Source organism: Camellia sinensis, chromosome 5, assembly GCF_055761805.1.
Source record: "Camellia sinensis isolate YWXY chromosome 5, ASM5576180v1, whole genome shotgun sequence".
Classification (NCBI taxonomy): domain Eukaryota; kingdom Viridiplantae; phylum Streptophyta; class Magnoliopsida; order Ericales; family Theaceae; genus Camellia; species Camellia sinensis.
Window position 1 is genome coordinate 42196229 of NC_138965.1, and position 13504 is coordinate 42209732.

The window sequence follows — 13504 nt, forward strand, 5'->3', positions numbered from 1 at the left end:
TTTGTCTTGCAGCTTTAGTTGTTTGAATGTGTCGTAATACATGATCTCACATGAACTACCCTGGTCAATCAGAATCCGCTTGACGTCAAAATCCTTGACTCGGAGAGTGACGACCAGGGCATCATTATGGGGGCAGTAAATTCGTTCTAAGTCCTTATCTGAAAAGGTCATGACGTTTGTTGCCTCTGTCCTCCCCTTCTTGATGGCAGGTTGGGCACTCAATATTTCCCTAAAGTGCTCAGCCTTCTTGATTGAACCTCTGAGCTCACATACGCGCTCGGGTTCAAAAACTCCATGAATTACATTGATAATGCCTTGGGGTGGTGCATCGATTGGCATTCTATTGGGATGGTCATTATGGTCTTGGGGGGCCGGTTGCGCTCCTCCTTCAATGTATTTGTCCAAGTGGCCTGCTGCCACCAATTCTTCCAAGTGCTGTCTTAGTGGCGTGCAATTCTCAGTTCGGTGCCCCTTTTCTTTGTGGAAGGTGCACCGTGATCTGTCGTCGTAATTCTTCTGAGCTTCTCCAAGCTTGGCTGGCCACTTGACAAAAGGCTCATCTTTGATTTCGCTCAGAATCCGATATATTGGTTTTTTGAACACCGTTGTTATGGCAGTGCGGATTCTCAACCATCTTTTGTCTGGGTCTTCTCCGTTATCTCGTCTGCCACGTCCGTTCTTGTTATTTCGGTCAACCGTGTTGACCTTGGCAGGGGTTTTCTTTTCTGGTGCCGCGGTCGTACTTGATTTTGCTTTAGCACGCGCGCCATCCTCTTCTACCCTGATGTGCTGATGCACTCTTTCCATCAGGGCCTCCATGGTGAGGGGTGGTGTCATGGTGATCGAGTCCCTTAGTCGATTCCCTACTGGTAGGCCTCTTTTATACTGCGCAATGGCTAGATTGGTGGGGCAGTCTCCAATCTGGTTGAATGTCTCCCAGTAGCGACTGTTGTAAGATCTGAGGGTCTCTTTTTCACCCATGTCGATGGAGAGTAACTGGTCTATCTCCACCGGTGTTTTAGTATTTGTCCGAAACCTTGTTACGAACGCTTCTGCCAATTGGGCCCAGGAGGCTATGCTGCCCTCTGGGAGTTTTTCAAACCAAGTCAAGCCTAGGTCGCCCAGACTTGATGGGAAGAGTATGCACATTAAGGCCTCGTTTCGCCTGTACACAGCCATGACTTGGCGAAAGTGGCTCAAGTGTGAATACGGGTCCGTCTTCCCTTCATATGTATTGAATTTCGGCTGAAGGAAGCCTGATGGTAGGGGTGCGTTTTCGATCGCTGGGACAAACGGCGAAGTCTGTAGTCTTGCCAATGCCTTGTCCGTTGGTTCGTAGGCCGGTCGCGGTATTGGCATTCCAACCTCGACGCTTCCATGCGTCCGAGGAGCCAACCGTTGTAAGGCCGAAACTCGGTGTGGATCTCTTGCCCTGGCACCCTCCTTGTATCGTGCTTTTTCTTCTAGCACGGCTCGTAAGTCGGATGACCTGGGTAGCTCGGTTTGTCTGGATCTGGTTTGGTGTGAATGTGAAGGCCAATACGTGCTTCCTTCAGTGTATGATCTTTCGGATCTCGTCCTCTCAGACCTGGAGTGACGAGTCCTTGAAGATAAGGAGTGAGTGTCGCCTGTCCTGAGGCTTCTGCTCTCTCCTTGGGAGGGTGTAGTATTCCTACTACGACTCTCTGAGTGGCGAGGGGGCGTCTTGTGCTTGCGCCCCTCTCCTGTCGCCACATCTTTGGTCTTCATCTGGCGTTTCAAGGCCTCCATGTCCGCCGCCATCCTCCGAATCAGTTCATCCTATTCCTTTACGCGATCTTCTAGGGCTTGAGGATCAATCCTCCTCCTTTGCCTGTCGGGACTTTGAGAGTGACGAGGGCTGCCATTCCGCCTTCCCCTGCCGCTCCTCCTGGAATTATGTTGTTGGGGCTCCAAGTCCGCCATGGGAGGGACAGCAGGTAATCCCTCGCGCCTTGCGCCCCCCTCTGGAGTTAGTCCGTCGACGGCGGACTGCGGCAAATCTTCAATGTGTGCCATTGAATGAGAAAAGGAGAAGCTTAGTCAAGAGGTTTTTGTTCTTGTCTGTTCTTCCCACAGACGGCGCCAATTGTACGGGGAGGAAATAATTCTCCTCGTATAATCCTGTTGACCAAGTCCACGCTCCTCCGTACGACGTCGCTTTGTCACCTGAAAACACAAACGTGAGCTAGCCGGCGGGTGTGTGCCGGAAACCTCTCCGATGCCTAAGTCAGAAAACTTGACAAATAGACAAAGCTCTAAGTTCTCAGAAAGATTGTGTTCAATTACCTCCTCCAAGGTGATGCTTGTAGGCTTTTATAAGTTTCCCGTGGCACAATCCTGGTAGGACTTGTATTTCTCCATGCAGAGTCCTTCTAGGATTCATACTCCAAAGGATAATGCTTATCCTTTTACACCCTCCCCCACTGCTTAAACCAAGTGGGATGGTTTTCTCCATAGCCGAACTACCACACGACCGAAATAACACTGGCTATGCTGAGTCACAGAGAAGGCCGAACTATCCTTAGCTCGGTCTTCTCTTCTAACTCATTACTTCGGCTGCCCTTGTTCAACCTTGGTGCGTTTAGACCAAACTTCCAAGTAGCAAGTTCTGACTGACCTAGCCAGAGTATGTCATGACCGGACTAACTCCGAAGCCGGTCTTCCCAGAACATATTGCGACCGGACTAACTCTGCGACCGGCCTAACTCCGAGTTGCCTCTGGACCGGAGTAGCTTTACTCCTCCTTAGGCCGAAGCAACTATCTTTTCTTGTGCCGGAATACACTCACCTCCTTGGGCCGAAGTAACATTGTCTCCCCAAGGCCGGAGTAACCTTGCCTTCTAGGCCGGAGTATTCAGTACGGCCTTTTTACCTAGTCCTCTACGTTTTGGGCCTCGAAACCCAACTCGAAGCTCGGCCCAATTTTTCCCAAAAATTACCCTCTCAGTTACCATTGAACAATTGAAATCGTCGATTCACTTTTTTCAATTTTGTTTTATGTTTTCACGTAACAGTGTAAATATTTATATTGGTATGAGTTATTTTTTTAAGGTTAGTTATACGTTAATTATAATTGTAAACATTCACATTGTATTTTGATATGAATTTTATTTTTTCAAAGGTTAATTGTATATTTGTTATTTATTGTGAACATTTACATTGTACTTTAGTATGTGCTTTATTTTTTCAGAAGTTAGTTATGTGTTTTTTGTTTACTATGAACATTCAAATTGTACTTTGATTTTCATTCAGATTTTTTGTTGTATTATTTTTAAAATTTTCAAATTATAAAAAGGTTCAAAGTTCATAATTTGATATTTTCTCCATAGAATGCAGAAGAGATTTTCTCCTTAGAATAATTGAGAGATTTTCTCTATGGAATAAGGAGGAGATTTTCTTCATGGAATAAGAGAAAGATTTTCTCTTTTGAATGAGGGATGGATTTTCTTCATAAAATGAAGAACTATTGTTATGTATTAGTTTCAAAATAAAAACATGTGCAAAAAATTAGAAAGGATGATTTGGTCCTATTATATTAAATAAGACTTAATGAAAAATTAAAAAAGAATATAAGTTAGATGGAATAAAATATTTAGAAAGAGAATTTATCAAAAAATAACCCTTTAAATATTCATATCTTTTTATTATTTGGTTAGAGATTATTTGGTTAGAGAGGGGTGACAAAGATAGTGGTAGAAAATTCCAAGACTCAAACTTGAATGTTGAACTTGACAATTTTTTAGGTCATGTTTGTTTTAGCCATAGGTCAAATTATATCACCAATCATGTGGAACTCCACAAAAAATATGTTTAGTGAGGAGAAATTGTTAATCATGGCATCTAATTTTGATGATATCTTAAAAATATTATGTGATAAATTATAATTTTTTAATATATATATTTCATATTATTTGACACAAAATATTATCTGTTTAAAATATATGTTGTATGATATATTTATTATAAATATTATTTAAATAGATAATACTATTCAGGTTTGAATTTTGGATAAATTATTGTGCTCAAATAGTAGATTTTACTATTCATAATCTTGAAAAATCTGGCTAATTACTATTCATCTTTTGATAAATTTGATATTGATGAGTTATTTTTTTTGACAAATTTGATTTTGGTGAGTTGTCTTTTGATAAAATTTAATATACCCACCTGGGGTGGTTAGTTATTTTTATTAGACTGTATTTAAAATCTTTACAATAACTACAAAGATTTTAAAAGGAATATATATTTTTATATCTGATATATATGTTTTTTAAAGAGATTTTACTATGTATACAAATATTTTAATAGAAAAATTACTGTGTAGTCAAATATTTTAATATAAAAATTACTATACGGTCACTGTACATTTTTGTTTTTTAGGGGAGAAGTTTGAAAATTTTGGTGTTACTATTTATTGAAAGCAACTTTGATCTATATTTTCAAAACTTGCAACATTTGTTGAATCAGAAAAGAAAAAAAAAATTGTGCTTGCTCCGCGCCGCATGCCCACGTGATTATTGTGCTACAAAGCCAGATGAGGAGCATCTGCCTCTCCGAGTGTATCTCAAACAAGCATATTTTTTGGTATATATAGAAATGTTTTGATTATAGAAAAAGAAAAATTTGTTATATTGAAATATTCTCAAATATTGTATTGTGCTTCATTGAGTTATATTTTTTGTGAGAAAATTTGTTGAGAGTTTGAGCAAAATTGTAAAAGGATTTTTTATCTCTTATTTATATTATTCTTGTAAAAAAAAAGAGTTTTTGTGAGTGCTTTTTTTTTTGAAAAAAAATCACTTGGGTTAGGTGTGACTAGGCACCAGATTCTAAACTAGTCGGAGTGATCGGGATTGATCGCTTGTTGTAAAGGTTCACTAGCACCCGTGAAGCTAGTGGTGTAATTACTATTTGAAGAATAGTGGAGAAATTCTCGAGGAGGATACTTGGGGAGTGGACATAGGCCCGGCGTGCTGAACCACTATAAATCACTGTGTTTGATTTTCTTTTCCAATCTCTTTTACTTTTATATTGATTATTATTGCTCTATTATTTTATTTGTTGAAATTCGAATATTTTGATTATTATTTTTAATATTATGCAATTTATTTAATAACCTGATTAATTCCCCCCTCTTAGGCTCACCACGAAAATAACAGAATGGGGGGGAAAGATTGCTAAGCAGTCCTGTATGAAGTCCCATATGGGTAAATATAGATCTTTTGAGTGAGAGCATGAATTTGAGTTTGGAGATGAGAACAACAAATAACAAGGGAGACAAAGAAGTGAGTTTTTTTAGGTCAAAAGCATGATTTGAAGGGTGGCTGCATTATGCATAGGTGGTATTATTGACTTGGATAGCCCCACCAATTTGAATTTTTTTTTGTCTTCAAAGTTAACAGAAGGTGAATGATCAGACAATGGGCATGTTAAAATTGGAGAAGAGGTTAATGAAAATGATGCCTGCATTCAGGGTTCATCTGGCATGTCAATATTTTAGTTAAAATGTTAAGAAGTCATCAAAATAGTTAAAAAGTCCTATAATATCAATTAATCAACTCTTTTGCATCATATTTAACTCAAAAAATATCAAAAAAGTCACTTCCCAAACAAACTTTCAAAATAGTTTGTACAGTGACAATACATGATGAGCGTTCTCTATGGGATGTGGCTTACGAGAGGTTAAGCTCTCCCTTAAGAACTAATCTAACGACTAATAATTGACTTTTGAATGCAACTGGAAACTCATTTGGACCAAGGAATGTATGAGAGTCTTTTGGTCATGTTTGTTTGGTTCCATGAATGAGAGAATTGGACTAATAGTGAGGGAGGGTCATATAAAGAGTGTTTAATTGTGGAAGGTTGTGATGGGATTAACACTCCAAATGGACTAGCAATCCCCTTTCTTAGTTGGACAAGCATGGAAGAAAAACACATGGGATTAGAAATCTAGTGATATGATTAATGGATTAAAATATTAATTAAAATAGATTAAAATATTTTTAATATTATTTTTTTCAAATAATTTATTTGTGAAAGAAATATTTAAAATTTTTAATAAATACTATAAAAATATGATTTTATTTATTTATTTTATATTTAGTGAATTTTTAAATAATTTTTATGCAAAATTTATATTTTTTTAAGTGTCTAGATTATGTGGACTTAAAAAGTATAAAAATAATAATTATTGTAATATTAAAAAAATACTCAAAAATAAAAAATATTAAATTTATATATTAATATTATCTATAGTATTACAAATCTGGTGGTATAAAAACAAACACTATCTAATCTAATACCACCACACTAAAAATCTCCTCACTTAATCGTACCGTACTTCCAATCCCCTCCATCCTACGGAGCTAAACAAACGAGACCTTTAGGTTTTTATAATCAGCAATACTACGAATCCAGATTTAACTACCTAAAAATTATTCAGAATGATCATCTTGTGGTTTAGATTTATTCTACATATGGACTTTACACTATACAAATTTAATCTCCACCACATAATCACTCATCCAGAAAAATGTAGGTGATTTTTTTTTATATAAATATTTTCATAGTAAATTGCAATTAGTAAGTAGGGGTGCAACTTGGACAAACTCAACCCAAGCCCTGTCAGAATTTTTTAGAGTTTGAGTAAAATATTTTTGAATTTGGCGCAGGCTTGGGTAAAAATTCAAAAATCTTAATTAAATTTGGACAAATTTGGACAAATTTGGATAAAAACACCAAATAACCAAAGCAACTCCAAACCCAAATTATATATAGAAATATAAAAATATATGCATATAAGTTATTAGTTATTGGATGATGTTAAATTAATTTAGATCGTTAAAACATATTAAATATATATTATATATATAAATAGCACAATACAAATCCTTACCCCTTTTTTTTTCTCTTTCATAAATTGCAAAGACCACCGTAGCGGCTAGAGGTGTGCATAATACCGCCAAAATCGCACCGAACTGCACCGCCAAGGCAAATTCGTTATTATTTGACAATCGAACTATCGGTTTTTGGTAAGAAAAATGGCAAATTCTAGTGACACTTTTATCAATCCGCCGGTTTCTATTTTTCTTTCAAACCGCACCGACCCGCACCGCTATTAAATCATGTTTTATAAGATTCTAAAAATTCTTACTTGAGTTTGCTTGTTGTTCTATACCTTAGAATATAGTATTACATTACTGCTTGAGGGGAATTCAAAATGTCAGTAATCCAAAATAAAGTTAGATTCCAATTCACTTTCCAATCTTTTTTTTTTTTTCTGGCCATGTTGCAAACTTGCATCAACTCACTTCTCAATCTAAATACTTTTCAACAGTAAACATTTTCAATATATTGTAAACCGTGAATGATATTAATTTTATGTATTGTATTTGATCATTGTAGCTTCCACAGATGCTTGTAATGAACTGATGGTATAGTCGTTGATATTATCATGTTGTTGCTACACTTGCTGCATCAGAAGAAAGCTTCGCAAGATGATTAACATCACGGTATCTCTCGTCTTTTTTTTACTCTTTGATTTAAGTTTTGTAATTTGAATAATATTTTTTATAAACCTCCAATCCGTCCGAACCGCCAAGGCAAATCCGTCATTATTTGCCAACCGAACCGTCGGTTTTTTATAAGGAAAATGGCAAATTCTAGTGACACTTTTATCAATCCGCCACCCGCCATACGGTTTCTATTTTTCTCTCAAACCGCACCGACCCGCACCACGCACACCCCTAATAGTGGCACATTAGTTATTCAATTCTTATCCCTATCACATTATAATAATTATTTATTTTGATTTTATTAAGGTTTTTTTTTTTAAATGTAAATAGAATGTAATTTTAATAAATTAATTAATTTAGTTGCGCACAAAAAAAAAAAAAAAAACCTACTCAAGTTCGTGTACAATTCGGATTAGGGTTGGACAAACCACCTCGAGTTACAAATTTGGATTTAAACGAATCTAAATAACTTTTGATACAATTTAAACTAAGCCTGAACAATCTCTCAAACCACTGTGATCCCGTTCGAATTACATCCAATTAATCTCTCCATTCCTTCACTGAAACAATAATGCTAGAGGGCCACAATTTTTGTGGCCACAATGGCTCAAAACTGTCAAAACGATATCGTTTTGGCATGTTTTGCACCTAAAACGACGTCGTTTTAACAGTTTTGAATCATTGTGGCCACAAAAATTGTGACCTTCAAACATTTTCCTCACTGAAAATATGCATCAATGATTGGGATCATTGACAAACCAAATTTAAAATTGGTTTGGTTAACCAGTTACGAGCGTAAGATGTGTCTTGAAAATATTTATAATTTTTTTAAAAAAAAAAAATGAATTTAAAAATGTAGAATTTTTTTATTTTTAATTTTTTCCATGTTTCTTAGAGAAGCTTATTTATTAATAAGTCTAGGAATACAAACCATCAAATATAGAATGAGACACATATATTTCACATGAGGTAGGTCTCATGTGTAGGGCCATACCATGCAGGGGGCTTTTCCCATATTAAGCCTATTCTGCATTTTAATTCCCAAACTAGGTCTAGTTTGGACGGAATTCCAAAACTAAGCTAAAACGCTATTACAAATCGCGCTTTTACTGTTTGGAGCTCAAAATGTGATAAATAGTGAAAGCGCTATTTCAAATCGCGCTTTTAATTAAGAAAACGCTATTTAAAATCGCGATTTTAACATAAATTTTTTTTCCTGAAGAAAACGCTATTTGAAATAGCGTTTTCACTGTGCATTCGTTTTTGTGAATAAAACGCTATTTGAAATGGCGATTTTCTTAAGAAAATGTTTAAAATATATTAAAATGTGAGCAAAATAAAACTTAAGTGCTTTGTAGCACAAATGGTAATGCAATTGTTTTGCCATCAAAAAAAGTAAAATGTTTGTTTGGTTAACTAAATTTTTTTTCTATAAAATACAATTTTTTTCAAAATGTCAACATGATTGTTTAAAAAGTATTAAGTGTATTTGGTTTGAATTTTTTGGATTTGGTTATTTGAAAATTGAGTTTTTTTATATTTTCGTATTTTTTTTTTGTTTTTAGTAAATATTTTTAAAATTTTAAACATTTTTTTTTTCTTTTTTAGATGCACCTTAGTTAGATGTATCTAAAAAGTAAAAAAATTGTGAAAAAATATTAAAAAAAATTAATAAATACATAAAAATACAAAAAATATACTGAAAAAATATTTTTGTATTTTTAGTATCTTTTCAGCAAATTATCATTTTTTTCAGCAAAATGTACTCAAAAAAATATGCACAGTGAAAGCGTACTCAAAAAATATTTTTTCAGCAAAATGTACGCTTTTAAAATGTACTAAAATATTTTAAAAGCGTACATTTTTTTTATTTTTTCATAAATATATAAAGTATAGAGTGAGTGAAAAAATACAAAAATACAAAAAATATACTTAAAAAATTAATACAAAATATTAATTTTTTCAGCAAAATGTACTCAAAAAAATATGCACAGTGAAAGCGTACTCAAAAAATATTTTTTCAGCAAAATGTACGCTTTTAAAATGTACTAAAATATTTTAAAAGCGTACATTTTTTTATTTTTTCATAAATATATAAAGTATAGAGTGTGTGAAAAAATACAAAAATACAAAAAATATACTGAAAAAATTAATACAAAATATTAATTTTTTCAGCAAAATGTACTCAAAAAATGTATTAATATTTAAAATTAATATTTTGTATTAATTTTTTCAGTATATTTTTTGTATGTTTGTATTTTTTCACTCACTCTATACTTTATATATTTATGAAAAAATAAAAAAATGTACGCTTTTAAAATATTTTACGTACATTTTTTGAGTACATTTTGCTGAAAAAATTAATATTTTGTATTAATTTTTTAAGTATATTTTTTGTATTTTTGTATTTTTTCACTCACTCTATACTTTATATATTTATGAAAAAATAAAAAAAATGTACGCTTTTAAAATATTTTAGTACATTTTAAAAGCGTACATTTTGCTGAAAAAATATTTTTTGAGTACGCTTTCACTGTGCATATTTTTTTGAGTACATTTTGCTGAAAAAAATGATAATTTGCTGAAAAGATACTAAAAATACAAAAATATTTTTTCAGTATATTTTTTGTATTTTTATGTATTTATTAATTTGTTTTAATATTTTTTCACAATTTTTTTACTTTTTAGATACATCTAACTAAGATGCATCTAAAAAAGAAAAAAAAATGTTTAAAATTTTAAAAATATTTACTAAAAACAAAAAAAAAATACGAAAATATAAAAAAACTCAATTTTCAAATAACCAAATCCAAAAAATTCAAACCAAATACACTTAATACTTTTTAAACAATCATGTTGACATTTTGAAAAAAATTGTATTTTATAGAAAAAAAATTTAGTTAACCAAACAAACATTTTACTTTTTTTGATAAAAAAATTACATAATAAATATATAAAGTATAGTGTTAGTGAAAAAAAAAAAAAAAAAAAGAAAAGAATTGAACTTAATTAAAAGGTGCACCTCCCGCGGATTGAACCCACGCCAATGTGATGGCAAAACAATTGCATTACCATTTGTGCTACAAAAGACTGAAGTTTTATTTTGCTCACATTTTAATATATTTTAAACATTTTCTTAAGAAAATCGCCATTTCAAATAGCGTTTTATTCACAAAAACGAATGCACAGTGAAAATGCTATTTCAAATAGCGTTTTCTTCAGGAAAAAAAATTTATGTTAAAATCGCGATTTTAAATAGCGTTTTCTTAATTAAAAGCGCGATTTGAAATAGCGCTTTCACTATTTATCACATTTTGAGCTCCAAACAGTAAAAGCGCGATTTGTAATAGCGTTTTAACTTAGTTTTGGAATTCCGTCCAAACTAGACCTAGTTTGGGAATTAAAATGCAAAATAGGCTTAATATGGAAAAAGCCCCATGTGAATCATATTCCATATGAAACTACACAGTTTCATACAAAAAAACCATTATTTGGTTCCTATTTTCGGGATTAATTTTTCAAAAAGTTGAAATTTTTTGTTTTCACTAATTTTTTTTAATATTCTAAGCAATTTCTTTTAATTTTTAGATATATTAACATAAATACACTTAAAAAGTATAATATTTGTAAAAAAAAAATCTTTTGAAAATTCACTAAATACAAAAAATATTTTTAAAAAATGAGAATTTTGTCCATTTTTTATATTCTTATGTATTTATTAATTTTTTAAAATATTTTTTTACAAATATTTTACTTTTTAGATACATTTAAATAAAGTGCATCTAAAAAACATTAAAAAAAATTGATTAAAATTTTAAAAATATTCACTAAAAACAAAATAATAAAAAAAATAAAAAATTCAATCTTAAAAAAATTGAATTCAGAAAATTAAAAGCAAACACAGTTCCTTCTTTTTTCTTTTACATTGTGTTTGATTGTGAGATTTAAAAAGAAATTTAGAAATATATATATATATATATATATATAATTAAATTAAATATAAATATATTTTATTAGTCAGAAATTTTCCCACCAACTTTAGTGAAGAGTCAGATGGGATTAATAGAAGAGCAAGGATCCTCTAGAGTTTTTTTTTTTTTTTTAAATTTTCTAGAGTGGTGTATTGTGTAGTTGAGATTTAATAACAAGTCACATCAATTTTTTAACATTAAATTTTAACCAAACAATAGACCACTTTAAAAAACTTTAAGAAAAAACACTCTATCTAATAGAAAGGTAACGGTCATGAGATTTGAAAATTCAGTATGTTCAAATAAAATAAATGCCGTTTGACGGGACAAACCAGCTCACTTTTTCTCTTCTAGGATCCCAATTCCAACGCTCTCTCTATGACTTTCCATCACATCATCCTCTAATTAAATTCAGAAAGCAACAAATCTCATTCACTTTAATCATTTGAAAGAAACCAATCTCATTCATGTCTCAAACCCACAACAATCTTTTACTCCAATCTCTCTCTCTCTCTCTCTTTCTCTCTCTCTCTCTCGGCCATGAAATTTGCAAAAGCCATGAAAAAGCTCAAGTTCTGGTCAAGAAAGAACAAGAAAAAGAAGAAAACCACCACGCACATCACCAATCACCACCACCCCCCTCCACCACTACCACCACCATGCCACCACTGCCACTCATGGCTCCCTGCCCCGGTCCAGCCCTCGGCCCCGCCATTGCCACCATGGTTCGAGTACGATCAGACCCTCAACACCTTCTCAGCATCAGCAATTGGTTCTAGTCAATCTGAATTCACCCAACAAGAAATTGTTCCTGAGCTGAATTCAATGTATTCAACCTCAACTGTAGTGCCTGTTGGCAATGGCAACATATCTTATCAACAATATATGGTTCCGAATCCGGTGTATGGGGTCCCTGTTCTGCCTGCTGCTAGGAAAGAGAAAGCCACCGGATTTTTCGGGTGTGTTTTTAACATCGGTAGACATTTGATCCGATGCTTTTGTCCGTGTTTCAACATCCGGGAAGTGGATTAGAGCAAGATGGAGCATTTTCATCGTATGTTCAATAATGCAACGTGCATAGGAAAGCATACAGAAATATGTGCACAGAAAAAAATGCGCCACGCATTAATTTTTCTGTGGGTATTTATGTGTTTTTTTACAGTGCCCATGGGATATTTCTTTGCACTTTTCTGTGTGCGTAGAAAAATGCAAAAATGTGCACAAAAATATCAATGAATGGTTTAGATTATCTTAAAATTAATCTGAAACACAAATTGATTTTATTGTGTACATTTTGTAAATATAATGTGGTTTCTTAGGTCCTTTGGGGACATCCAGAAATCCAACAATAATCATAGAATTCATATGAGAAACCCATATCTACATATGAAATGTTTTTCTAGCAAAAGTAGTCTTGGATTTTAATGTTGAATTTCTAATGGTAAACTGTGTCAATTATATGAGGTGTATCATTTACCTATGGGTTCTCTCTCTCTCTCTCTCCACTTATAACTCTTCCCAGAAGCAACTATTTGCAGATCTTTTGAATTGCCCTGATTGTCATATATAGCAAATGAAAATTTCTTTGGATAAACTATCAATAGGTCTTAATAATTAATTTTATTCTCATCAAGTCCTATTGAAAATAAATCTTGCTAAAATTGTCGCTAAAAATAATTTTTTTGTAATAATTTTTTATATATGTCACTAAAAATTGACAATTAGTGACTTTTTTTTGTCATGATTTTTATAAATTGTCACTAAATCTTACAATTAGTGATTTTTTTTATGACAATTTTTTTTCATAGAACCTAATCTACACGTAAGTACTCCAAATTCTTTCTGCCCGAATTATAAGCAGAGACAATAATAACATCCCTCTTAACAATGTTGGAAACGTCCTACAAAAAAAAACACACCGATGTTGGAAACAGTATCATCCTCATATTTTGCTTAATGCATTGCATACCAACATCCACACTTGTGGCCAGTAAGCCA

At 32.8% G+C, this 13504-nt stretch overlaps 1 protein-coding gene across 1 annotated transcript; it reads left to right on the top strand.

Moving 5' to 3' along the window:
* Positions 1–12064: 12064 nt before the first annotated feature.
* LOC114297159 (homeobox protein) lies at positions 12065–12538 on the top strand. Its single transcript, XM_028241537.2, has one exon. The coding sequence runs from the start codon at positions 12065–12067 to the stop codon at positions 12536–12538; it is 474 nt and encodes a 157-aa protein (XP_028097338.2).
* The last annotated feature ends 966 nt before the right edge of the window (positions 12539–13504 follow it).

What these genes read in the sequence shown, in the direction of transcription:
- LOC114297159 (XM_028241537.2), top strand. Translation starts at nt 12,065, where the DNA reads ATGAAAAAGCTCAAGTTCTGGTCAAGAAAGAACAAGAAAAAGAAGAAA.